Source organism: Rhinatrema bivittatum, chromosome 6 (assembly GCF_901001135.1).
Source record: "Rhinatrema bivittatum chromosome 6, aRhiBiv1.1, whole genome shotgun sequence".
Classification (NCBI taxonomy): Eukaryota; Metazoa; Chordata; class Amphibia; order Gymnophiona; family Rhinatrematidae; genus Rhinatrema; species Rhinatrema bivittatum.
Window position 1 is genome coordinate 176,055,835 of NC_042620.1, and position 26,065 is coordinate 176,081,899.

General features: G+C 41.7%; 1 protein-coding gene across 1 annotated transcript in view; it reads left to right on the top strand.

The window, feature by feature from the left end:
• The first annotated feature begins 8,204 nt into the window (after positions 1–8,204).
• The window catches only part of LOC115093843 (potassium voltage-gated channel subfamily H member 8-like), a 783,142-nt gene continuing 765,281 nt past the window's right edge, over positions 8,205–26,065 (top strand). The window contains exon 1 of the mRNA XM_029606179.1: positions 8,205–8,432. Within this exon, the coding sequence (XP_029462039.1) occupies positions 8,303–8,432 (130 nt within the window). The 5' untranslated portion in view covers positions 8,205–8,302. The remainder of the gene's footprint in view (positions 8,433–26,065) is intronic.

Here is a 26,065-nt window from a genome sequence, read left to right on the forward strand (position 1 = left end):
CCTGCTACCGGGCCTCTTCCTCTTCCTCGGCCCTGCTACCGGGCCTCTTCCTCTTCCTCGGCCCTGCTACCGGGCTTCTTCCTCTTCTCCGGCCGTTGCGATTTGGGATTCACGGCAGCCCGTAAGCACTGCTCCTCTTCTGCATGCACTGATGCGGCTCCAGCAAGGTTTACTTCCGGGGCCGCACAGGCAGGAAGGAGGAGGAGCATCAGCGCGTTTAAACGCGATCTTTTTCTTCGGGCCGTGGTGACGTGAGCCTCACCACGGCCCTGCCGATCTGCCTGTCACAGCGCCGCATGAGCCTCTCTGCGCTCGGGGGGCATTGGCTCCCCTCGGGATACCACTGCTCGCGGCGCCCCAGGCCTAGTGCTTCCACCGGCCCTGCCCATAGGTTTTTCTTAAGGCCGCAGCTCCAGCACACCCTCTTCTTGTCTTTGGCCGGGAAGTTTAAAAAAAAAAAAAAATCACGTGATGGGAGCGACCGGCCCACCAGGGGAAGCCCGATCCCCCGATAGGCCAATCCACCCCTGCCAAGGAGGTATTCTGTGGCAGTCTGGCAGAGGTCAGCCTGGTGAAGCATTTTTGGCAGTCTAGTTGGGAGGGGTGGGAGATAGGGGACATCAACTCACAGAGCCCTTCTCTAGCAGCTCAAGAGAGGTAAAGTGTAGGGAAATTGACCTGGAGGGGGTCTTTTCAGTATGGGGGTGATGTTGAAGGTGTGGGAACATTGTGGCTGGCATTGCCCTTGTGATGCTGATGATGGTATTACATTGACATTATTTGCTGCAAAATACTAGGTCTAAATCCCCAAACTATACTGGGTGTTTAACTTAGCTTTTGCAGGAGAAAATGTCCACATTCAAACTGACTGTAGGAGTGTGGTTGTAAGGTTTGTGTACAGGATGTGTGCATGGGTGTATATGGAGTTCTGGGAGCTGTGTGTTGGTGATTGTGTACATTTGGGACTACGGAGGTTTGGGGGGTATATATGGGGATGGATCTGGGTGGGGTGTATGTGTGTTTGGGTGGATAAGGAATTGTAGATGGATAATGAAGCAATAGACGGCCGGCGCCTTCTTGTGCTCCTACCATGTGACAGGGGTCGAACAATGGCACCAGTAGCCCCTGTGACATAGTAAGGGCAAAGGTTATCGGCGCCATTTTGAATACTGGCAGCCAAAAGTGCGAGTGCAGGAGATCGATCCAGGACCCCCGCTGGACTACCATGGACTTTAGGCAAGTCTTGGGGGGGGTCAGGAGGGTGAGGGGTTTATTCATTCAGGATTCGTTGCATTCGTGGGATTCGCCACAAATGCAACGAATAGGGCCCTATACGTTGCGGATTGCGCATTCGTTCACAACGAATGCACATCCCTACTGAGCACCCAACATCTATGTCTCAGAGTTCCTTCTCTCTGCCTGGCACCATGTTTCATTTGACCATACACCATTCAATGACAGATGGGTCCTATCACTTTTCAGCTGTAACTTCCCAAGACAGTAAGGATCCATAATGTATTTCACGTTTCCTTGCTGAAACCGTTAATTTTTTCCAGGCCCTCCAGGAAACCTCCCACAGCCACGGATGTGACTGTAGAAGACACACAGTTTGAGGTGGAAACATTTTGGATTCCTGTAGGTGGCGAGATAAACTTGAGTATCTCATCGCCTGGAAGCACTTTCAGCCAGAGGAAAACTCTTGGGAGCTTGCTATCAACTTCACAGCACCCCCCGTTAAAGGAATTCCATACACAATTTCCCTCCAAATCCAAGCCTTGGGTCCTGAGGAGGAGGCTTAGAATGAGGGTTCTGTTATGTTTGCCAACTTGCGGGCTGTCACAGTAAGCCGGCTCGCTAACACGACACTGCCAAATCTGCTCACTGCCACCATCTTGCACAGCCAGGAACAAGGTGATGCATGTAGGGAAAAATAACCCACGCTGTAGTTACACGATGTTAGGTTCCATATCTGGAGCTACCTGTTATGGGAGTCTCTGTTTAGTGGACCCTTGGGCCGACCTGCTGGAGACTGGGAAAGGTGGTCACTGTCTCTAATGAATAGCAGGCTGGGAGGCAGATGTTCAGGCAGGACGTAGATGCTCTTCACCCTGGAAGCTGGTACTCCCCCGGGAGGAGCCCGTAGGAGCCCAACCGCTGGGATTTAGATGGCTTCACCCTTGGAAGCCGAAATCCCCCTGGGAGGAGCCCGTAGGGGCCCGGCCGCTGGGACTTAGGCGGGTTGTGGCTCAGGACAGATAACTTGAACCAGATTAGGACAGTAGCAATACTGTAACTGGGCTCGGGCTCTGGAACCAGGCAGGAACTGTAGCAAGACTCAGGTACTGGAACCAGGCAAGAACTGTAGCAGGATTCAGGTACTGGAACCAGGCAAGAACTGTAGCAAGACTCGGGTACTGGAACCAGGCAGGAACTGTAGCAGGCAGGCTGGAACCAAGCAGGTACTGTAGCAAGCTGGCAGGAACCAGGCAGGTACTGTAGCAGGGACGGAGTGACGAAGCAAAGCGAGTCACTCTGGGGCACAGCGCAACAGGAAACCGGAAGGCTAACCCATTGCAAGGCCAAGACTGGATGACCGCGGCCGGCTTATCAAGGCCGCGGCGTCTGACGTCAGACGTTGGGCGGAGTCACCACTGGAGGGAAACGGCCTAGAAAAGCGCCTAGAAAACGGCCTAGAAAAGCGCAGCCCCAGCGGGGACACCGCCAAACAGGCCACAAACCAGGCCTCTGGAAGCAGGAGCAGGTCCGGGAGCCTGGAGGTAAGGGCCTGGCCGCGGTGCTCGCTGCCAGAACCGCAACACTACCACTCAGGAAAAAGATCTAGGCATAATAGTGGATAATACATTGAAATTGTCAGCTGGGGGGGGAGGGTAGATCAAAAAAGGGGAAAAATCACTGTGGTAGTAGATATTTGTACTGGATGTAACATGTTACGATGAATAACCTTGTATTTCCTTGTACTTATGGTCCCAAGTACATGCGTATGCTTCTGCACTCTTAATATTTTATGTTGTGGACTGTATTCACTATGGTTGTGCTATTATTAGTCTCATGTGATTTGGTTATATCCTGGTTGTTCTTTATAAATCCTAAATAAAAAAAAAAAAAAGAAATTGTCAGCTCAGTGTCTGCAGCAGTCAAAAAAGCAAACAGAATATTAGGAATTATTAGGAAGGGAATGGTGAATTAAACGGAAAATGTCATAATGCCTCTATATCGCTTCATGGTGAGACCGCATCTTGAGTACTGTGTATAATTCTGGTCGCCGCATCTCAAAAAATATAGTTGCACTGGAGAAGATACAGAGAAGGGTGACCAAAATGATTAAGGGGATGGAACAGCTCCCCTATGAGAAAAGGCTAAAAGGGTTAGGGCTGTTCAGCTTGGAGAAAAGACGGCTGAGGGGGGATATGATAGAAGTCTTTCAAATCATGAGAGAACTAGAACGGGTAAATGTGAATTGGTTATTTACTCTTTCAAATAATAGAAGGACTAGGGGCACTCCATGAAGTTAGGAAGTAGCACATTTAAAACAAATCAGAGAACATTCTTTTTCATTCAATGCACAATTAAGTTCTGGAATTTGTTGCCAGAGGATGTGGTTAAGGCAGTTAGTGTAGCTGGGTTTAAAAAAGGTTTGGATAAGTTCCTGGAGGAGAAGGCCATTAACTGTTATTGATCAAGATGTCTTAGGGAATAGCCACTGCTATTTAGCATTAGTGGCATGTGATCTATTTAATGTTTGGGTACTTGTCAGGTTCTTATGGCCTGGATTGACCACTATTGGAAACAGGATGCTGGGCTTGATGGACCCTCAGTCTGACCCAGTATGGCAACTTCTTATGTTCTTATGTTAATTCTAACACCCTTTCTCTGCATGTGTTGCTCTGTGTCAAATTGCTGGAAGTGTGAAGGTGAGCTTTTGGTAGAGTGCTAGTCAACATTCTGCAGCCTCTGACTGTTTCCCTTAGAAAGAAATGTTTTGTTTTTTTTGTGGGGGGAATTTTGGCTCTCTGAAAATTCTAACCTGATGTCTCTGGGTTTTGAACTCATCTGAGAGATTCACATTTTCTTCCTGCATTGCAAAGTTGGTAAATGTTTATCCTTTTCATAGAGAGTTAGTGTGCCTATGGATGGATAGACAGATGGATATCGATCCCTCTTATATAATTCTTTTTGTTGGAAAGTATTAAAAGACTGGAAAATAACCTGTAGTGTCCTGCATTATTTAATCTTTTAACACATGGGAAACAAAGCAAAAATAAAGCCTAGATACAGAATGTTCTAGCATTTCTATAGAATGAATTATTTACTCTATGTACAGCATTTATTATTTGGGTATTATTTATCTACCAATTCTACACTAATGTGCGAATAAGCCACATTAAAGCACCCCATACATCAACATTCTACAAAATATGCAATATCTGTTTAGGATTGTTTCATCATAAGACATCTCTTGCAGTTGTCATGTCTGTCTGTATGCAAGTAGCAGGACATACAGAGGGACATACAAACATGTTGAAGGCAAACCAGGGTTCTGGACTGGGCCAGGAATAGGACAGGTACCTGCCAAGGGATTCTGGACTGCAGTCCCCCTGGTACCATGCTAACACCCTCATACCATGAAGATTTGCTGGGCAGCTATTGTGCCAGGCAAAGGTGAAACATACTTCAATGCTTCACTTCTGTCGGAGTATATAATTAAAAAAATATATATTTCTGGCATGCTCCAAGAAGTCTTGCAAAGCAAAATTTGGGAATTTTGGTGAGAACATCCTCAGTAATATCTGTTTAGAGCAGGGGTTCTCAACCTAGCCAGTCAGGTTTTCAAGATATCCATAATGAATATACATGTGATAGATTTGCATACAATGGAAGCAATGCTTGCAAATGTATCCCATGCATATTCTTTATGGATATGCTGAAAATCTGGTTATGTTTACTCTGAGGCCTGGGTTGAGAACCACTGGATGGCCACAATCATGACACAGGCACCTTTTAGTAGTCTTGCTGTTTTCCAGCATGTACCTAGATGGCCATCACTTTCGATGGATTGCCTTGTGTAAACACATTAATACACACCTAGTTGTGCATTTAGTAGGCAATAACATAGGACAGGGTATAAGCTAAAGGATTTCAATGTATATTCTAAGTACATTGGGCCAGATTTTAAAACTTATGCGCGGGTATAGATTTGTTCGCGCAACCTGGCGCGAACAAATCTACGCCCGATTTTACAACATGTGCGCGCTACCGAGCATGTTATAAAATCCAGGGTCGGCGCACATAACGGGGTGCACACATGTGCACCTTGCGTGCGCTGAGCCTGAGGGGAGCTCCGATGGCTTTCCCCATTTCCTCCAAGGCCACTCTGAAATCGGAGCGGCTTGGAGGGAACTTTTTCTCCGGGCCCCCCCCCCCCCCCACCTTCCCCACCCCTACCTTTGTTGAAAAAGTTACGCCTGCCCGAGGCAGGCGAACTTATGCACGCCATGCCCAGGCCGCTGTGCCAGAGCACTCGACCCCCGCCCACAATCCGCTGCCACGCCCCCGGAGCACCCCTTTTTGCAATCCCCGGGACATACGCGCATCCCGGGGCTTGCCTGCGCCGCCAAGCCTATGCAAAATAGGCTCGGCGCGTGCAGGGGCAAATTTTTTCAGGTTACACGTGTAGCCTTTGCAAATCTGCCCCATTGTGAATAATTAGTAGAGGTAAGCATTCGGTTGCAACTTATTGGCAATCTGCAACGTATATGCCATATTCGTTATATTCGTGGGGGTCACGAAATGTATGGCAAACCCCCATGAAAACAATGTATCACTAACGAATAAATCCCCACCCTCCTGACCCCCCCAAGACTTGCCAAAAATCCCTGGTAGTCCAGCGGGGGTCCTGGAGCGATCTCCTGCACTCAGGCTGTCGGCTACCAGTGCCATTGGTCGGCCCCTGTGACATAGTAAGGGCAAAGGCCATCAGCGCCATTTTGAATACCGGCAGCCGACGGCCCGAGTGTAGAAGATCACTCCAGGACCACTAGGGACTTTTGGCAAGTCTTGGGGGGTCAGGAGGGTGAGGGGTTGTAGTTAATTAAATTTAAAGGGTTGGGATGTGGTTTTTTTTTTGGGAAACGGATACATATGTAACTAATGAATGGATTGGGGTCCCCCGAGAACGGGTGGAACGGATTTGGGTCCCAACGAATACCGAATGGGACGAATCCGTCCCTGCTGCACATCCCTAATAATTAGGACTAAGACCAAGTTTCTTCAGCATGTATCAAAGTCTTTTAACTTTCCAATAGCATCTTGGGGTAACTAATTACTTGTTCTCTAAAGTTATGATGTAACTCCAAAGTTCACACTCCTAAAATTTTGACTATTTAAGGCATTGTCACAAGTATCCCCTTGCACAATTTCTCAAATATTCAGCTAGTAACAATAATCAGCTGGCAGATTAAAAAAAAATGGATTTTTATCTAAATCAATAATGGTTTACACCCCTCATGTATCTTAAACAACACCAAACCCCTCCACTCATGAGGAATAATACTTAAAAAATTAAAACTTTTTTAATTTTGTAATAATGGGAATTAGTATCAGATGATAAGGTGCTCTCTCTGTCCAATCTCCAGGCTCTTGCCCGCAATGGACTTCAACCAGTATCATAAATGAGCACAGTGTTTTATGTCATTTACTGTTTCCCATCAAACTATTTACTTATTTTTATTATTTTATATAACTTGTTTCAATACCAATTTTTTACTTATTTCCATTACTATTACTCATCTTTTTTTATTGATCCCCCTTGCAAACTCTTCCATAGCCCAATGCTATGCCTCTGGACAGAGAGAGCACCTTAAACTCTGATAGTAACTCCCATTATTAAAAAAAGTATTAATTTTTTAAGTATTATTCCTCATGAGTGGAGGGGTTTGGTGGTGTTTAAGATAAAAAAAAAAAAACTACCAGGGTAACAAGTTACCATACAGCAGACAATATCATACCTTGTCACACATTTCATGCTATAACTCCAAGGTTATTTTTTCTGTAATATTGTCCTTCACACACATTTTTACAAACAACCTAGTGAACATTGTCTCCACATTTCCACAGTTTGCCGTCTATGGATGAAAAACTGCACTGTAACCCCCAGATTAAAATTGCATTGAATTCTGTGGAGACCTTCATAATGATATAGCTCCACGGTTTTAGTTTTGATCAGTTTGCCCTTGTAGAAAATTGTCACTGATACCACAGGGTATGCTAAAGTGAGCCACTTGTCATGAACAGCTTTCTCCCTGCAGATGAAAAACTGCTTGTTTTTTTCCAAATGGACTAAAGAATCCTATGGGACTTTCCTACACTTCCATGTGACTCTGAGGTACATTGCAAACATATAAGATGTATTTATTAATGCTATCAATGTGCCCTCATAGAACAATATCACTGGCACCCCTATACACAATATCCTTACAAATCAGACAGTTTCCATAAACACATTTCTTTCTCTAGGTGAAAATCTGCTTGTTATTCCAGGTAGAAAATTGTGGGCTAACTAGTTTCCCCCCATGATAACACATTAAGACAATTTAATAATGAGTGATATGTCCCTTCTCTGCCCCCAGATTGTTTTGTCCTTGCTCTATCTGTGAGACTAAAGCACAGTGTGATATCAAAAAGGCACACACTGAAGCATTTTACTGCATGGTCCCATTTTGTCTGGGAAATCAAAGTGCCTTCTTTGTACAACCACTCTTAATAAAGAAGTTTTTAAATTGGATATTTTTTTATTTTGTATTGCAGGTGAATAAAATATCAAATTCACTGTATAAATACATCTTATATCTTTGCAATGTACCTCCTGTTTTATATATTTGATATATCATACTTTGTCTATGTGTAGTAGAATGTATAAATTAGAATTTGTTGTTTGCACATTACACTTCATATCAAAACACCACCAGTTATGTTCAGATGCTGTAAAATGAAAAATCTTATCTTTAACAAAGTTTGTTTTGAGAGACTTCTAAAGTGCTGAAGGCATTATGTGTTTGACCATGTGGGTATTTGTCTCTAATGCACACACTGTTTGTGTTATCGCTGTCTTACAAAAGTCCTGAAGCTATAAAGCAAACCACTAAGAAATTGTGAAAATATTTTTCTTCTTTCTCTTCCAGATAGCAACTTTGTACTTGGGAATGCTCAGGTACTTAACCTGTTCCCTATCGTGTACTGCTCAGATGGATTTTGTGACCTCACAGGCTATGCTCGGGCTGAGGTGATGCAGAAAAGTTGTGCCTGTAAGTTCCTATATGGGCTGGAAACCAGTGAGCAACTGAAGATTCAGATCCAGAAGGCCCTGGATGAGAAGAGAGAATTTAAGACAGAAATCATCCTGTATAAAAAGAGTGGTGAGTTACCATTGATTGAGTCCCTCATATTTGTCATACATTTGATTGAAGGACCCTGAAATCACTTGGTCTCCAATAGTGCGATAGGTAGGGGAACATGGTACATGCATGATGCTACACTTAACTTTAACCTTAACAAATTTGTCCTTAAATTATTCCTACACAGACATATTTTCAAGGCTCACCTTTTGAGAAGGAATCTAAAGCTGTGGGATAGAAAAAGGCTAGCCTGCACAGACTTTTATACTTTGTTTACCACAGGGAATGGCATAGCTGCCACACAGTAATTAGAAATAACTTAAAATTCATTGAATCTTTCTTTCAAACAACTTGTACATGCTATAAGACCCTAGGGAGCTTGCACTTGTTTGTAGTATAGGGTAGAATGTAGTTTTGATTGCCCTGCTTTACATGAAGGTATAATAAAGATTTAGGAAATCCAATAAAGAATAATGAAATTATTCTGCAGAATAGGCATTTAACACATGAGTCAAGCATGAAACAGCTGAAAATCTTTACTGGCTTTGAGTGGAAGAAATTAAAAAGTGGTAGAATTACCATTTGCAAATGCTTAAATAGTCAACACGTGGATTAGTGAGAAAATGGCCCCATCTTCAAAATAGTTCTCCTTTTTTTAAGCATGTGTAATTAAATCTCAACTGGTTGACACAGTGTACAGGATTCACATTTGTGAATTTGGTCTACTAAGCTGGACCATTAATTTCCCCAACCAGCCACCTGGTATTCTCTTCTGATCTTTCATCCCAGCACTAGTCAGGTTCAGCCGTGCTTAGCCAGGTACTCACAGGGTGCACGATAGGCTCTGTGACAAAGCTCTATTGAAAAGTGGCTACTAAGAGACCAGTTTTCAAATAGTTTAGGGGCTTAACTTTGAGCATTAGGCTCCTAAATTAGCCATTTTGAAAATTCTCTAGGGCTGAGTGCCTACATTTTGGCTCCTAGATTCAGTAGGTCCCTAAAATGTTTAGCCTAAAAGGTGGGTGGCGACATAGGTGGGGGAAAAAGTTAAATGTTTAGCACAGATTTTCAGCACCGAGCACCTACCTTGTGATCCTAAATCTAGTCAAATGAATAGCAGGCTTAAATTTAGGATTCTGGTTTAGGCCCCTAAGTTAGGAACCTATTTTCAGCTGAAAATTTAGGGCCCTAAGTTCAGCTGAAAATAGGTGCCTAAATTTAGGATCTCCACTTTTTTAGAATATCAGGATCTATGTTCCTATGGAATGAAAAAGAAAAGGTAAAAGAAGGTCATTTGAAAATAAAAAAGCACATTATGGAATTTGATTTTTTTTAAAATGCTACTTTACCTATAGGGAAATATCTAACTGTGCATGAAACATTGTCAGGTAGTTTTAAGATGAGTTTGAAATATTTAATGGAAATAAATGGCATGTGAATTATTATGGTGATAAGTTATGACAGTGAATAATTTAGGTTGCCATAAACAATAGGAATAAAATTCAATCTAATGGAATAAATCATTACATAGTGGATATTATATAAATATGTGACTATACAATTAAGATCCAGCCTGGGATTTCAATTGATTTAGGAATCACTTTGGTTATTAACTCAATAAAAAGTAATGTCCATATATACAGAATACCAGTATTGTATCCAAACTTTTATTTGCTCTCAAAATTTTGGTTCCAAATATTCACAGGAGTGTGAACTCAAGAGCATTCTGGCTATTATGCAAACTAACAGCGTTGTTCCACTTTGATTCTCCAAATTCTGCACTGAATAATGCTACAAGTAATTTTTGAAACTGAAATTGAAAAGTAGATTAGACAAAATGTGCAAGGAATTAAAACAAGGAGCCCTATCCCAGGTCTCCCAACTGTACAGTCTGAAACATGCCAGATGCAATTTTTGTGCCATCTTCTTCGAAAAGAATTTGACCATTGAATATTGGGTAAACTTTAAAGCAATGAGAAATGTCATGAAAACCAAATAAAATGGAAATGAAGGGGTGACTGCAGCACCCGTGGTTACTGTGTAGACAATATGGGTAGTTCTGTCATTTATTAGATGATTGATTTGTTTGAAATGACATAGCCATTCAACAGCATTGTCTATATCGCATTATGTCTTTTATAAAATGAAACAACAGTAAAAAACATACAATTTCATGCTTTATTTTTTATTATTTTTAATGTGTAGTATTTCTGAATAACATTCACTATTTGCAAATAGCGCACGCTATTTAGGAATGTGGGCGAGTTCCAATTCATGCACTCACCCACATCTAGTCGTACAAGAAATTTTTGGGTGGGGGAGACACCCGGGGTGTTTTGGTTTTGAGGTATTTTAAAAAGAATTGTTTATTGGACCTGCATTTATTTTCTACCATCTGACCACTGGATGACGATTGCTGTAATGTAGAGCAATGGTTTACATTGTGCATTATGGAGATGTGTTAAGTTGAAGTTGCCAGAGTTTTGTTGTGGGTTTTCCCTTAAGAGGATGGGTTAGTATGATTGGTGGCCTAGCAACATATAAATTCTGGTCCATTTGGCAGGCTGGAGGTGGGGAGAGAGAGACTTCCAGGATGTAGGGAGCCTGAAGTAGCCAGCCTGTGGGCTGGTGAAGGCCCAGGGATCACTCTGGTATGGAGTGGGCCTTGCAGGGCTTTGCCCCTCAAGGAAAGAGGCCCGAGTCTTTGGAGCTGAAGAAGAGTTTCTTCCCTCTAAGGAAATGTCCATGAGCTAAGGAGTGGAAGAGTCAATTCCTCCCTCTGAGGAAATGGCTGGGAAAAAGGAGGAGAAGGAGTTGATTTGATATAAGGAGTGATCCATTGAAATCCAGAGTTTCTGGGGAAGCCTGCATTTTTCTGGAAGAAGGTCCGAGACCTGGAGTGAATCAGTGCCTGGTGCCTGTGTTCACTGAGTAACTCATCTTGAGCAGCTCAATGAGCTGGGAAAAGTGAAAATGTGTGTTTGATAGGGGTGTGAGATGGAGACCCCTTGGGATGGAAGAGGTATTGGGAGTGTGAATCACATGTCCCTTAGAATATTGGCATTTTTGAAGAACAATAGTTTAGTCCTCACATATAATTTTCTAAAGCATCTGAATTAATATAAGGGTATCTCATGTCTTGAATATATGACAATTCTGTCTTTTTATGAATGTCTCTTTCCACCAATGGCACCTTACAATTGAGAGCCGATGCGTACTTCACAAGTAGCAGGCTCCGTGAGGGCTGGTGTGAATAAAAATACTAGGGCTGATTTTTAGTCCCAGCATACCCTTTCCCAGGCATCGCTCAACAGTGCCACCTGATGGCTCAATTCACAGAGCACCAAGACCGGGTTCTAGAGGAAGTTGGGTCCTGTGGCTTTTGGCCAAGGACTGTTATTGTAATGGCTACGCTGGGGTAGGGGGGCGGGGAGGGTTAAAACAGTGGAAAAACTGTGAGTAGTTGTAAATAGAAGCTTATGATGTTGTAGCTCCAGTAGAAGTTGGTTGTAATTGAGCTGAAATCCTAACATAGCAAGAAGAACTTCCAGGGCAAAAAAAGAGAAAGATATAATGAGAGCACATGGCTAAAAACACAAGTCTATCATCTATTCCTGGTATATTTCATTTTGAATATTTTGGGTGCATCATCATTTTATAGTGTAGATTAGGGAAAATACCAGCATAAGGTCAACAGTTGCTTTATTTCTTTATGTATGATGCCATCCCTAGGTAAGAGTATAGTGATAGGAGTATACTACCATCCACCTGGACAAAATGGTCAGACAGATGATGAAATGCTAAGAGAAATCAGGGAAGCTAACCAATTTGGCAGTAAAATAATAATGGGAGATTTCAATTACCCCAATATTGACTGGGTAAATGTAACATCAGGACTTGCTAGAGACATAAATTTCCTGGATGTAATAAATGACTGCTTCATGGAGCAATTGGTTCAGGAACCAACAAGAGAGGGAGCTATTTTAGATTTAATTCTTAGTGGAACGCAGGATTTGGTGAGAGAGGTAACAGTGGTGGGGCCACTTGGCAATAGTGATCATAACATGATCAAATTTAAACTAATAACTGGAAGGGATACAATAAGTAAATCTACAGCTCTAACACTAAATTTTCAAAAGGGAAACATTGATAAAATGAGGAAAAAACTGAAAGGTGCAGCTGCAAAGGTTAAGTGTTCAACAGGCATGGACATTGTTTAAAAATACAATCCTAGAGGCGCAGTCCAGATGTATTCCAGGCATTAAGAAAGGTGGAAGGAAGGCAAAATGATTACCGTCATGGTTAAAAGATGAGGTGAAAGAGGCTATTTTAGCCAAAAAACATTCTTCAAAAATTGGAAGAAGGATCCAGCTGAAGAAAATAGGATAAAACATAAGCATTGTCAAGTTAAGTATAAAATATTGATAAGACAGGAGAAGAGAGAATTTGAAATGAAGTTGGCCATAGAGGCAAAAACTCATAATGAAAACTTTTAAAAATATATCTGAAGCAAGAAATCTGTGAGGGAGTCGATTGGAGAATTAGATGACCGAGGGGTTAAAGGGGCTGTTAGAGAAGATAGGCCATTGCAGAAAGACTAAATGGATTCTTTGCTTCCATGTTTACTAATGAGGAGTTTGGGGAGATACCAGTTCCGGAGATGGTTTTCAAGGATGATGAGTCAGACAAACTAAACCAAATCACTGTGAACCGGGAAGATGTAATAGGCCAGATTGACAAACTAAAGAGTAGCAAATCACCTGGATTGATTGCTATGCATCCAAGGTCTGAAGGAACTAAAAATGAAATTTATGATCTATTAGTTAAAATTTGTAGCCTGTCATTAAAATCATCCATTGTACCTGAAGACTGGAGGGTGGCCAATGTAACGCCAATATTCTAAAAGGGCTCCAGGTAACTATAGACCAGTGAGCCTGACTTCAGTGCAGGGAAGCATAGTGGAAACTATTCTAAAGATTAAACTCATAGAGCATATAGAAATACATGGTTAATGGAACATAGTCAACATGGATTTACCCAAGGGAAATGTTGCCTAACATCTGTTTCATTTTTTTTAAAGGGGTTAATAAACATGTGGATAAAGGTGAACCAGTAGATGAAGTGTATTTGGATTTTCAGAAGGCATTTGACAAAGTCCCTCATGAGAGGTTTCTAAGAAAACTAAAAAATCATGGGATAGGAGGCGATGTCCTTTTGTGGATTACAAGCTGATTAAGACAGGAAACAGAGTAGGATTAAATGGTCAATTTTCTCAGTGGAAAAGGGTAAACAGTGGAGTGCCTCAGGGATTTGTATTTGGACCGGTGTGTGTGTGTGTGTATGTGTATGTATATATATATATATATATATATATGTATGATCTAGAAAGGAATACAAGGAGTGAGGTTATCAAATTTGTGGCCTATACAAAATTATTCAGAATAGTTAAATCGCAAGCGGATTGTGATACATTACAGGAGGACCTTGCAAAACTGGAAGATTGGGCATCCAAATGGCAGATGAAATTTAATGTGGACAAGTGCAAGGTGTTGCATATAGGGAAAAATAACCCTTGCTGTAGTTATACGATATTAGGTTCCATATTAAGAACTACCACCCAGGAAAAAGATCTAGGCATCATAGTGGATAATACTTTAACATCGTCGGCTCAGTGTGCTGCAGCAGTCAAAAAAGCAAACAGAATGTTAGGAATTATTAGGAAGGGAATGGTTAATAAAACGGAAAATGTCATAATGCCTCTGTATCGCTCCATGGTGAGACCGCACCTTGAATTCTGTGTACAATTCTGGTTGCCGCATCTCAAAAAAGATATAGTTGTGATGGAGAAGGTACAGAGAAGGGCAACCAAAATGATAAAGGGGATGGAAGAGCTTCCCTATGAGGAAAGGCTGAAGAGCTTAGGCCTGTTTAGCTTGGAGAAGAGATATAACATCAATATAATATTTTATTAATATAGAAAAAAACCCCTTTCTATAACCCTACATAGACAAAATTTGTCTATGTAGGGTTATAGAAAGGGGGTTTTTTCTATATTAATAAAATATTATATTGATGTTATATGTCTCTCTATTTTTGTGATATGTTGATACAGTGATATAGGGAGTTGTACTTTAAATTGCCCTTAGTATTGTGATACCTAGCTTGGAGAAGAAACAGCTAAGAGGGGATATGACAGAGGTCTTGAACGAGTAGATGTGAATCGGTTATTTACGCTTTCGGATAATAGAAGGACTAGGGGGCACTCCATGAAGTTAGCAAGTAGCACATTTAAGATTAATCAGAGAAAATTCTTTTTCACTCATTGCACAATAAAGCTCTGGAATTTGTTGCCAGAGGATGTGGTTAGTGCAGTTAATGTAGCTGGGTTCAAAAAAGGTTTGGATAAGTTATTGGAGAAGTCCATTAACTGCTATTAATCAAGTTTACTTAGGGAATTGCCACTGCTATTAATTGCATCAGTAGCATGGGATCTTCTTAGTGATTAGGTACTTGCCAGGTTCTTGTGGCCTGGTTTGGCCTCTGTTGGAAACAGGATGCTGGGCTTTCTGGACCCTCGGTCAGACCCAACATGGCAATTTCTTATGTTCTTATGAAGTTGAAACATAGAAAGTACACACAGACTTCAGCTTTAATTTTCAAAGCGGAGTTATCTCAAGGTACATTATTTGAAGTTAGCTACAACTCTAAAGTTGTAGCTAACTTTCCCAGGAAGCAACTCCCAATGCCCTGTCATAAAGGTGCCCAGAGCCCCAACTAAGCCCCCATCTCTACCACGAAAGTAGCTAAAAATACTGGTGGTCTATACAGAGCCCCTGTCCTCCCTCCCCCCACCACCCTTGCAAGAAACCATTCCCCGGATCCACTGACTCTCCCCTTACTCACAAATGAGTCCCTGGTGATCCAGTGGGGGCCCAGAGCAGCTCCTAGACTCTGGGCCCAGCAGTCACCATTTTTCAAAATGGTACCAGTTGGTCCTTTGCCCCTATCACGCAAGTGGATGACTGCTATTTTAACACTATTTACCAAGGAGTCGTCACAGAGAAACAGCAGTCTTCAGTCTACAGCACTTAAAAGAAAACTGTTCTTTATGGGGTAGATTTTAAGACCTGCGGGCGGGCTTACATATGTGCGCGCTACCCAGCGCGCACATTTACGCCCGATTTCACAACTTGCACGCTCAAGTTATAAAATCAGGGGTCGGCGCACGCAAAGGGGTGCGCACTGGTGTACCTTGCGCGGGCCAATGCCCACGGGCTTCCCCCGTTCCCTTCCCCCTAACCTAACCCCCACACACAAAATTCTTATCAAACCTTTTGCGCCTGCCTGGAGGCAGGCACAGGTTGCGCACGCCAGCAGCCTGCCGACACGCGATAATCCAACACAGCGGCAAATGGCCGCTGTGTCGGAGGCCTCTGGCCTCGCCCCTGCCCCCGGACCACCCCTTTTTGCAAGCTCCGGGACTTAGATGCGTCCTGGAACTTTTACGTGTGTCGCCGGGCCTTTATAAAATAGGCCCGGCAAGCTTAAGGCACTCTACGCGCATAAAGCTTTTAAAATCTGGCCCTATGTGAATTGTACAGATCTATGCAGAGCAGACAATAGTACTCACCCTCCACAAATTAAAAAGTTTTAGAGCTAAGATGTTATTTAAAAGAATCTTCTAAGACTCTCCCTTACAAGTTCCCTGGAATTTCTAGGTGCAGTTTAGCTCATACCGGGATCACAGATTAGCTCACATGATGTAAGGCCCTTCATTTCAGTTTATTTTATTTTACTTTTTCCATAAATTTTACAGTACTTTATTACAAAAAAGAGTGAAGAATTGGTGCAAAACAAATAATTTTTCTTGGAAAATATCAGAGTTTATTTTTCCTGGACAGACATATGGAGCACCACTTAGCCTCTCCTCCTGTGCAGAAAGAGAGAGAGAGAGAGAGTGGGTGTGGGGAAGGGGGCAGTGAGAGAGGTTGTGCAAGGAAACAAAGCCTTGTGATCAAATTGGGGTATATATGTAGGTGACTCGGTATTGAGAAGGTAGTTGAGAGGAGCCTGAACTTCTCATGGATTTTGTAGTGGGACCAAAACTGAATTCTTCAAGTAGGGTGAAAATGTGAAAAAAAAAAAAAACCCACCAAATAATGACTTTTATGAAACCCAAGTGAAATCTAAAATGAAAGACCCTACTCAAATGGAATTGGATTTGATGGATTCGTGAAGTCTGTGTGATGTTGTTTATGAAATCGCAGCCCTTATTGAGCTATCCAGCCCTGTGAATGGGACAGAATGTGTGATTCTTGCTAACCCTGCAGCGCTCAGCAGTATAAATCAATTGTAGGTAGCTACTGAATGAATATTATAAAGTAATGACAAAGCAGCAACATTGTTTGTTTGTTTTTTTAGAGATACAGGGTGATTGATATTTTTGTCCAGATGCCTTAGAAATAATATAAAAGGTACAGTTGTCTTCTATGCATGGTGGATGTTTGCACTACTCTGCCCTGGATAGATATAATATAGGGTTGCAATAGTGCATGTGCAATCCACAGGCAAGCGAAAGGAGATTTAAAATTAGATCCTTGCATCCCAAATGAACTCTTGCTCAGAAGGCAAGTTTTAGGGCCAGACATGTTTCTTTTTCAGGTCCTGTACCATGGCATACTTTGCTTTTCCATGGAAACATCCGTTCACATCGTCAGTTGTAGCTGCTGAGAGCGGCAGCACTGGTATCTAGAATAAAGAGGGTTTGTGAATATTTTTCTAAATTCTAGTGCTTTGCCTTAACACGTAGGGATGCTAAATGCCACTTTGTGAAAATAGGTGAGTTCCATGTATCTCTTTCTTCCAAGACTTCTACCTCATGTCTCTTCTGATTTCTAGATCTCTTTTATCTGCTCAGTTATTGCTCTGCGATAATGGACCATACAAGGTCATTTCAAAATTGTTTTTTAAAAACAGAAAAATGTGTCCCTGGATGCACTAAGCTACATTGCTTTATCGTGGGAGGGGTCCCACTATCGCGGGGGGGGGGGGGGGAGGAGCGTGTCACCACAATAATGGGGCCTCCTCTCCAGAAAAAGCATTGCAGCTGTATGGTGCATTGTTTTGTCTGAATACCAAACACTGCAGGACAAAAGAACATGGCAAGCAGCCCTTTAACGCGATGGCGGCCATAACCTCATGGGACTGCCATTGCCTTAAAGGGCCACTGGCCAAAAAAAAAAAAAATCACTTGCAAACAGGGATGTAGACCAGGAGTCAAAATGTTAATAAAATAAAATAGAACAATGTGGTGACAGCCCAGGTCCCCCTTCCCCATCCCTAAAGATAAAACACAAATATAACCTGGCCCCCCACGCTCCAAGTGACAGAGATCCCCCCACTGCCATACCCCCTATCGCTATCCTCCCCGTCATATTTCCCACCCCACCTTCCCAAGTTACAGAAATTCTCCCCCCCCCCCACCACCCTGAAAGTAAAAAAAAAAAAAAAAAAAGCTTTCTGGATCCCCAAACCATCCCTGAACCTTTAAAAGGATCCAGCGTAGGGGCCAGATGCACCTTCACACCTGGTTCGGTCAGCGCCATTTTCCATATGAGTGGGGTAAGGTCCGGAGATCGGATGCAAAATATCACGTATATCACATGATATGTTATATAATGCGTGTTAGAGCACTATCATGGCTTGATGCAGCACCCAGTTGGTTTGCTTGCACAAAATGATTGCTTTTCTAATGCTGTTCTTCGTAGAGATGTGCTTTGGGTTTTGCTATTGTGTCATGCTTTGTTTCGGGATCTCCCCACAGGAATTTCATTTTTCCCCGCGGTTCAGGTTTTGTTTTTTTTCGGGGGCCCCGATTTTCGGGTTAGTGCGTGCTAACTCCGAAAATTCATTCATTTTTCGGTTCTCCCAAACCATGCCGAATTAGGCAATTTCATTGAAATTGCCTAATTTGGGAAAAATGAATGCACATCCCTAATTAGTAGATGGGAAGGGCCAGTTCAGATATATAAGCTGCTAATATATCACTCTGGCATCTAAAGAGGAGATAGCAGAGCTGTCTTGGCTGATTTCACCAACTTTGGAATCAAACAGAAAAGAAAAAAAAACCATCACTATTCAAATCAAGAACTCTTCAGATCACAGGACCATTGTCTATGTCTATCAAAGGTTTTCTATACACACACTGTGATAAAACCCTGGGTAAATGAGGCCTACAATATTTAAAATACCCCCTGCTTTTTCACACGTACTTATTCCCAAATATAGGAATAGATGCTGGAAAAATAATGAATGTGTTGTAAAGGGAAAACCATCACATGGCACAATAAGAAGATCACCAGTGACTTTATGATTCCATAGGACAGGTGTGAGCAAACGTTTTCAGCCACAGCCTCCTTCCATTCATGCAATTGTTTATGGCCCCACCAAGATAGGTTACTATATATATATAGATATATATATATATACATACACATACAAACATATGTGAAAGGCATTCACCAGTGGCTCAGAGGTCCCATTTGATTCTTCTCAAGATGCTGAAAGGAGTAAGCTCTCTCTCACACACACATGCACATAGACCCATATCCAGACAGACAGAATGAGAAACTGATACCTCAGACAGAGACATTACTTACCCAGGCCAACAAAGAGCGAACCAGACACCCAGACAAATACAGACATAGTTACCCCACACCCAGACATAAACGGAGAGATAAAGATATCCCAAACCTAGACACAGACACCCAACATCCAGGCAGACACAGAGACACAGACACAGGTAGACAGACCCCGCCCAGTAACAGAGAGAGGCACAGGCAGACACACCCCGTCCAGAGAGAAAGAGACACAGGCAGACACGCCCTGTCCAGTCAGAGAGAGAGACACACAGGCAGACACACCCTGCCCAGGCACAGAGAGAGACACAGGCAGACAGACCACATCACACACACATACAAAGACCAAAGCACACCAAATAGAAAGTCACATGCTGTACACTGTACCCAGATGCACAGGTCCTGTACCACAATGGTAAGGGCTGGAAAATGTTTCAAAAAAGTTAGGTGCCAGCCACAATTTTTTTATGAGCAGAGAAAAACTCCTTCCTACCCTGCCCAACTTAATTTTTGCTTTTCTACTTTTCCACCAATTATTCTTAGTTTGCTCATCTTTTTTATTTTCTCATGTTTTTTAATTTTTTTTTTAACCTTTTTACACTTTTTGCCTTTATTCTCCCTTCCCCCACCTCTTCCCTTGAGCCCCTCCACCTTCTCATTCTCGCTGGCCTCTTTGCTCATTCCCTTCCCCTTCCTCACCACTTCATTTCTCCAGTGGGCAACAGCTATGATCTCTCTCTTTCTCTCTGGTTAGGGACCTGGCAGCAGCAGGAGCTCCTCCCGGGCTGTGGCCTGAGACTGGCAGCGCTTCTTGGATTGTGGAATGCTGAATGGCTGCTCCTATAATTCCAGTTCTGCTACAAAGAAAGCAACTCCCCACCTGAGCCTGCCACAGCAAAGGAGCTCCTTTCCCTGGCCCACTGAAAGAGATGCACGGCTAAACTATGGCATGTTTACAATGATAATATTTAAATCCAAAAATGGCAAATCCACCTCATGCAATCAGTCGCAAAACTCACACCCACATAATCATGAAGAAATACATACTTAAAAAATGGGAATCCGTATCAGAGTAGATGTGCTCTTGTTAGTACAATCTCTAGGCTCTTGCCTGCCATGGGCTTTAACCAGCATCATAAATGAGCACTAAATTCACATCATTTACTTCTTCCCAATCCTACACTATATTATTTGTAACAATTTTTATTATTGGACTTACTTAGCTTTTAACTTTAATTTTACCAACATGTACTTAATACTTGCAAATACTCTGTTCATTTTCCAGCCCGCTGCGGTACCTCAACTTCCTTCAGGGGAACAAGCATTTTCTACAAAAAAGGAATACGTTTACAATGATACCACAACATTCTGGCAACTCCTTCCCCTCCTGAGCTTACAGTGCCTCCACATCACCGAGACTTGACAGCATATCCATTTTTTCTTCCTTGATTGGGTAGCCAGTGGGCTTCAGGATTGCTCATGGGTGCCTGCCTCCCAGTTTGCTCACCTCTGCTATAAGGTTTACCCTGGCAGTATGGCTTCAGTTTCACAGACACAAAATGGAACATGCCCTTTTGAAAATATTGTCTGAAATTCAGCAGAACATAAGATATGCCATACTGGGTCAGACCAAGGGTCCATCAAGTCCAGCATCCTGTTTCCAATTGTGGCCAATCCAAGTCACAAGAACCTGGAAGTACCCAAACAGTAAATAAATCTCATAAGAACATAAGAAAATGCCATACTGGGTCAGAACAAGGGTCCATCAAGCCCAGCATCCTGTTTCCAACAGTGGCCAATCTAGGCCATAAGAACCTGGCAAGCACCCAACAACCAAGTACATTCCATGTTACCATTTCCAATGGCAGTGGCTATTCTCCAAGTGAAATTAATAGCAGGTAATGGACTTCTCCTCCAAGAACTTATACCATTGCCAATGGCAGTGGCTATTCTCCAAGTGAACTTAATAACAGGTAATGGACTTCTCCTCCAAGAACTTATCCAATCCTTTTTTAAACACAGCTATACTAACTGCATTAACCACATCCTCTGGCAACAAATTCCAGAGTTTAATTGTGCGTTGAGTAAAAAAGAACTTTCTCCGATTAGTTTTAAATGTGCCCCTTGCTAACTTCATGGAGTGCCCCCTAGTCTTTCTATTATCCGAAAGAGTAAATAACTGATTCACATCTACCCGTTCTAGACCTCTCATAATTTTAAACATCAAGCTACTATTGCTTATTAATTAATTGCAATTTATAAATATTTCCTCTAGGAACATATCCAAACCTTTTTTTTTAAACCCAGAGCTTATCTATGCACTGAGTGAAAAAGAATTTTCTTCGATTTGTTTTAAATGAGCTACTTGCTAACTTCATGGCATGCCCCCTAGTCCTTCTATTCTGAGAAAGTAAATAACCAATTTACAATAGCTTGCTCAATTCCTTTCATGATTTTGTAGACCTTTATCATATCCCCCCTCAGTCGTCTCTTCTCCAAACGGAACAACTCTAACTTCCTTAACCTTTCCTCATAGGGCAGCCGTTCCATGCCCCTTATCATTTTGGTCACCCTTCTCTGCACTTTCTCCAGTGCAACTATATCTTTTCAAAGATGCGGCAACCAGGATTGCAAACATATTCAAGATGCGGTCTCACCATGGAGCGATACAGAGGTAGTATGATATTTTCCATTTTATTCACCATTCCCTTCCTAACAGTTCCTAACATTCTGTTTGCTTTTTTAATCACCACAGCACACTGGGCTGACAGTGTCAATGTATTTATTATCCATTATGAAGCCTAGATCTCTTTTCTGGTTGGTAACTCCTAAGATAGAAACTAACATTGTGTAAGTACGGCAAGGGTTATTTTTCCCTGTATGCATCACTTTGCACTTGTCCACGTCAAACTTCATCTGCCATTTGGATGCCCAATCTTCCAGTCTTGCAAGGTCCTCCTGCAATTCATCACAATGCTCTTGAGCTTTAACTACTCTAAATAATTTTGTGTCATCTGCAAATTTTATCACCTCACTCGTCGTACCCCTTTCCAGATCATTTATATATATATTAAAAAGCACCGGTCCAAGTACAGATCCCTAAGACACTACTATTTACCTTTTTCCACTGTGAAAACTGACCATTGAATCCTACTCTCTGTTTCCTGTCCAGTAGCAGTGCTAAGAGGCACCAGAAATGGGAAGGCAGTTTGGAGTTTCCCTTTTGCTTAGGGGAGTATTGCCATAGCAAAAGCCAAGAACCTATGTCACAGAACTTTGCATAGTGAGAAAATGTCATATCAAACTGAATAATAAAGCCTGATTATCTTGGCAAGGGTTTAAAGTGTATCACTCAAACGTAGTTTGGACAAAACCTGTTACAAGTAGTCTGGTAAATTGTTGGTGTAAAGAGACTAGCTTAGATTTTAGTTTCCATCAAAAGGAGGATGGAAAAGTACAGAGCAATAGAGCATCTACAAGTCAGCTTGCATACACACTGTTTGAAATGGCATATTTTCAGCCAGACAAGGGAGCATTTAAAGAGGATATCAAGCAAAACTAAAGTTAGAAATACATTTTCAAGAAGGTGCCTATGCACATACTTTTCAGCCTGCAGAAACCTAGAAGAATTTCAAACAGATATTTGCATACATTGTTTGGATGTTAAGCTTGATATGCAGATAAGAGTTTCCATGCACACTTGCATGATTTTAAACACTCGTACTGTACATTCTTTAGCAGAATATCTAGTAGACATGTACATTTTTGAAAATGAAATGTACATGTGTAATTTCCAAACACACCTCTGACCCCCGCTCCCATGCGGGACATCTCTTTTCTGTGCAGCCAAAATTATGTCCATTATCAAAGCATGCAGAAATATACAGGCAGCTGAAAATCCAGTTGGCTGATTTAGACAGATTTCCTTTGCTGAAGGCCGTTGCAGTGTGGATTCAAGCAGTTCTCAGCATAAGTAGCAGCAAAGACTTTTTCCCGCTGTCCAAAATTCAAATCAACTGAACAGTAGGACATTTGAGTCAGGGCATTGTTGATTGCAGTGCAAGACCTTTGCAAAAAGAATAAACTTGAGCATATCCTTTTCTCATAAATCTGTGATGCATTTTTGTGTTGATTATTCCCTCAGTAAAATTTAATGGTGTTATATGCTAATGAGTTGTGCAAGTTCATTTTTGATGCTGGGGAAAGTGCCTGAAATCTTAGACATTACAAAATCTGAGCCTTGCATCACCCAAGAGGCAGTATTATATAAAAGTGGAATATATATTCAAATATACAGTGAGCAAAGGGGCTTGTAGATATTTTATGCTCTACATGGTACTTAAATCTGGCCCACTGCTTTAGACTAATGTTTATTCTTTAAGTATGAGCACATTTCATCCAAAACCATTTTGGTCTCTGTATAGCAAATGGGTTTTCCAAAAGAGCAATTGTTGTGATATGAATTATTCACCTATTCATTACAGCTTGAGAATAGACATTTGAGGCATGCAGAAGGAGGAATCTTCAGAAATGATTCATGAATATCCTCCATTCTGTCCACAGACATGTCCACAAATGCCTATTCATTCAAATGCAGACATGCCTTCTGAGACTCAAATATATTTACTTCTTGCAGGGTTGGCATATGTCTGGGCTAGAACACTGCCTGAGCTGTGAAGCTCCTATTACTTCCTAGAGGATAGATTTTGGCACACTTAGGAAATTTTAGAAAAATGAGTGTAAATATATTGGACACATTACTAGAAAAAATAGGAAAGCTAGCTTGAACAAAACCTCTTCTTTACTCTCTTTTTGCATGCAAAAAAATACCTCTCAAGGACCAGTTTTGTTTTTCCAGCAGGGGATTATTGTACTCATTAACTTCTACATAAGCCTATACAACTTTAGGCCATTTTTCACACACTTTCGACATACATGCAAATTTTTGTACATATATCAGAGACTCATCTTTTCAGATACATGGCACATACCCAGAGGATTATAGATCCCCAGGACAGAAAGATCAATATACAGTGTCAGAATACTGCTCAGATGTATTAACAAGCAATACGATTCACACTGAGTACTCTACTATATCTACCATATAACATGTTGAACACATTTCACTCATACTCCTCCTACAGGTCATCACTCATATCTCCTTTAGCATACAGAACATTGCACATGTCATACTTGAAGTAGAAATGGACACAATAATTTAATCAAATATAAAAGTTGAATGTAGATTAAAAATTAACAAAATAAAAATTAAACAATTTTATATCACTTTGCTATTTGGACCATATTGGAGGCTTTCTGTTCCTGAATCTAGCCAAAGTATGTGATGTGCTTCTCACTCTATGGCATATATGTCCATCAACTTCTGCCTTACCTGGAGGGATGAGCCTGTGGAGGCTGAGGTATATATAAAATCTGCAGGAGCAGAAGAAGTGGTAGAACTTTCTGGAACTGTAGCAGCATCTCAGAGAGATCAGATCATGAGTCTGTACTCCAGCTAAACTCTAGAAGATAGGTATGAAATTAAACAGCTTTGATATGGTGTTTGTGTGTGTTTATGTGATATAGTTTTGCATTTTATAATGTGCCTCTCCAGTGCTGTGTATTTTACATTGTGGACTGTTGTAGTTGAAGAGAGTTGTGAAGTATAATGCAGATGGCCATCCTTTTCCTTATTTCTCTACTTATCCTGTGTTAGGTTTCTCGGTGTAGCCAATGCCAAGTTATAAATGCATCCTATTTTAGGTGAAGAGGAGATGAAGTTCTGTAGTGTAAAAAGGACTCTGCCCAGTTGAGAAACAGGGTTTGTTCTTCATTGAGGCAGGAGTTTTATTCCTGAACCACAGGATGGCTCCCTTGATATGAGGCAAAGCAAGCTGAAAAAGCTTGTCTACCTGTTCCAGCTTAGACCTGTAGCCCTATCCCTAAGGATCCAGATTAATTCTCAGAGGTTCATAAAGCATTGCTAGGGTTTCCCAGTGTTTCTGGCTACCAGTGGGCTGAGAATTGAGCCATGGTTACTGGAGGCAAAGATCTGTTAGCTTTTCTGTGTTTTGAACCTGGTACCATATATGCTCTGAATCTTGAGAACCTGAAATGCTGTAACCCAGGGGTAGGCAATTTCAGTCCTCAAAGGTCACAAACCAGTCAGGTTTTCAGGATATTGTTAATGAATATTCATGAAATAGATTTGCATACAACTGAGGCAGAGTGCTTATAAATTTCTCTCATGCATATTCATTAGGGATATCCTGAAAATCCGACTGGTTTGTGGCCCTTGAGGACTGGAATTTCCCACCCTACTCTAACCCACACTGAACCTAACAATGAGTAGTGAATTTCCTGTCCTACTTTGGTGCTATGCTAAATTGATCAAGAGAAATGAATCTGTTACCTTTGTGTTAATCCTATGAAGGAAATCCTGCATTGAACCCCTGAGTCTAGTTTCCTTATATTCTGGCCCTAACCTGACAATTTTGCTGGGAACTCTATACTCCACTTCCTGGTTTTAGACCTGGCCAGGGTACTTTTCAATGGGGTGACCTGCAGGAAGCAAGGGAAGGAAAAAAGTGTGTAACTGAAGTTTTATTTTTTCTGTTGTTTTTTAAGGCTAAAAGGGCTTAGCCTTGCCTAGAATGTAATTAGGGAATTAAGACAAGTATAGATAGTGCTTGGTTATAGCTAGACCTTTTGTTTTATGAGTTCTGGGGGGGGGGGGGGGTATGTGAATCTGTGAAAGAAAAACCCACCTACAATTCCCTGCCTAATCAGTGTGCCTTGCTTGACTTCATTGTTTGTAAACTTTGTATGAAGTCCTAAGTGCAATTCTGGAGCCTGGGCTTATGCTACTGTTGAGTTGCACATAGCACCTGCAAACTTTAAGAAGGTATCAGCTGAACTGTACTTCCTAAAGCAGGAAACCCAAACTATTGGGGAATTGCTGAACATATTGCTAACCTAGCTAAAATGGGGTTTCTCCTTAGAGGTAAAGCCAGACTC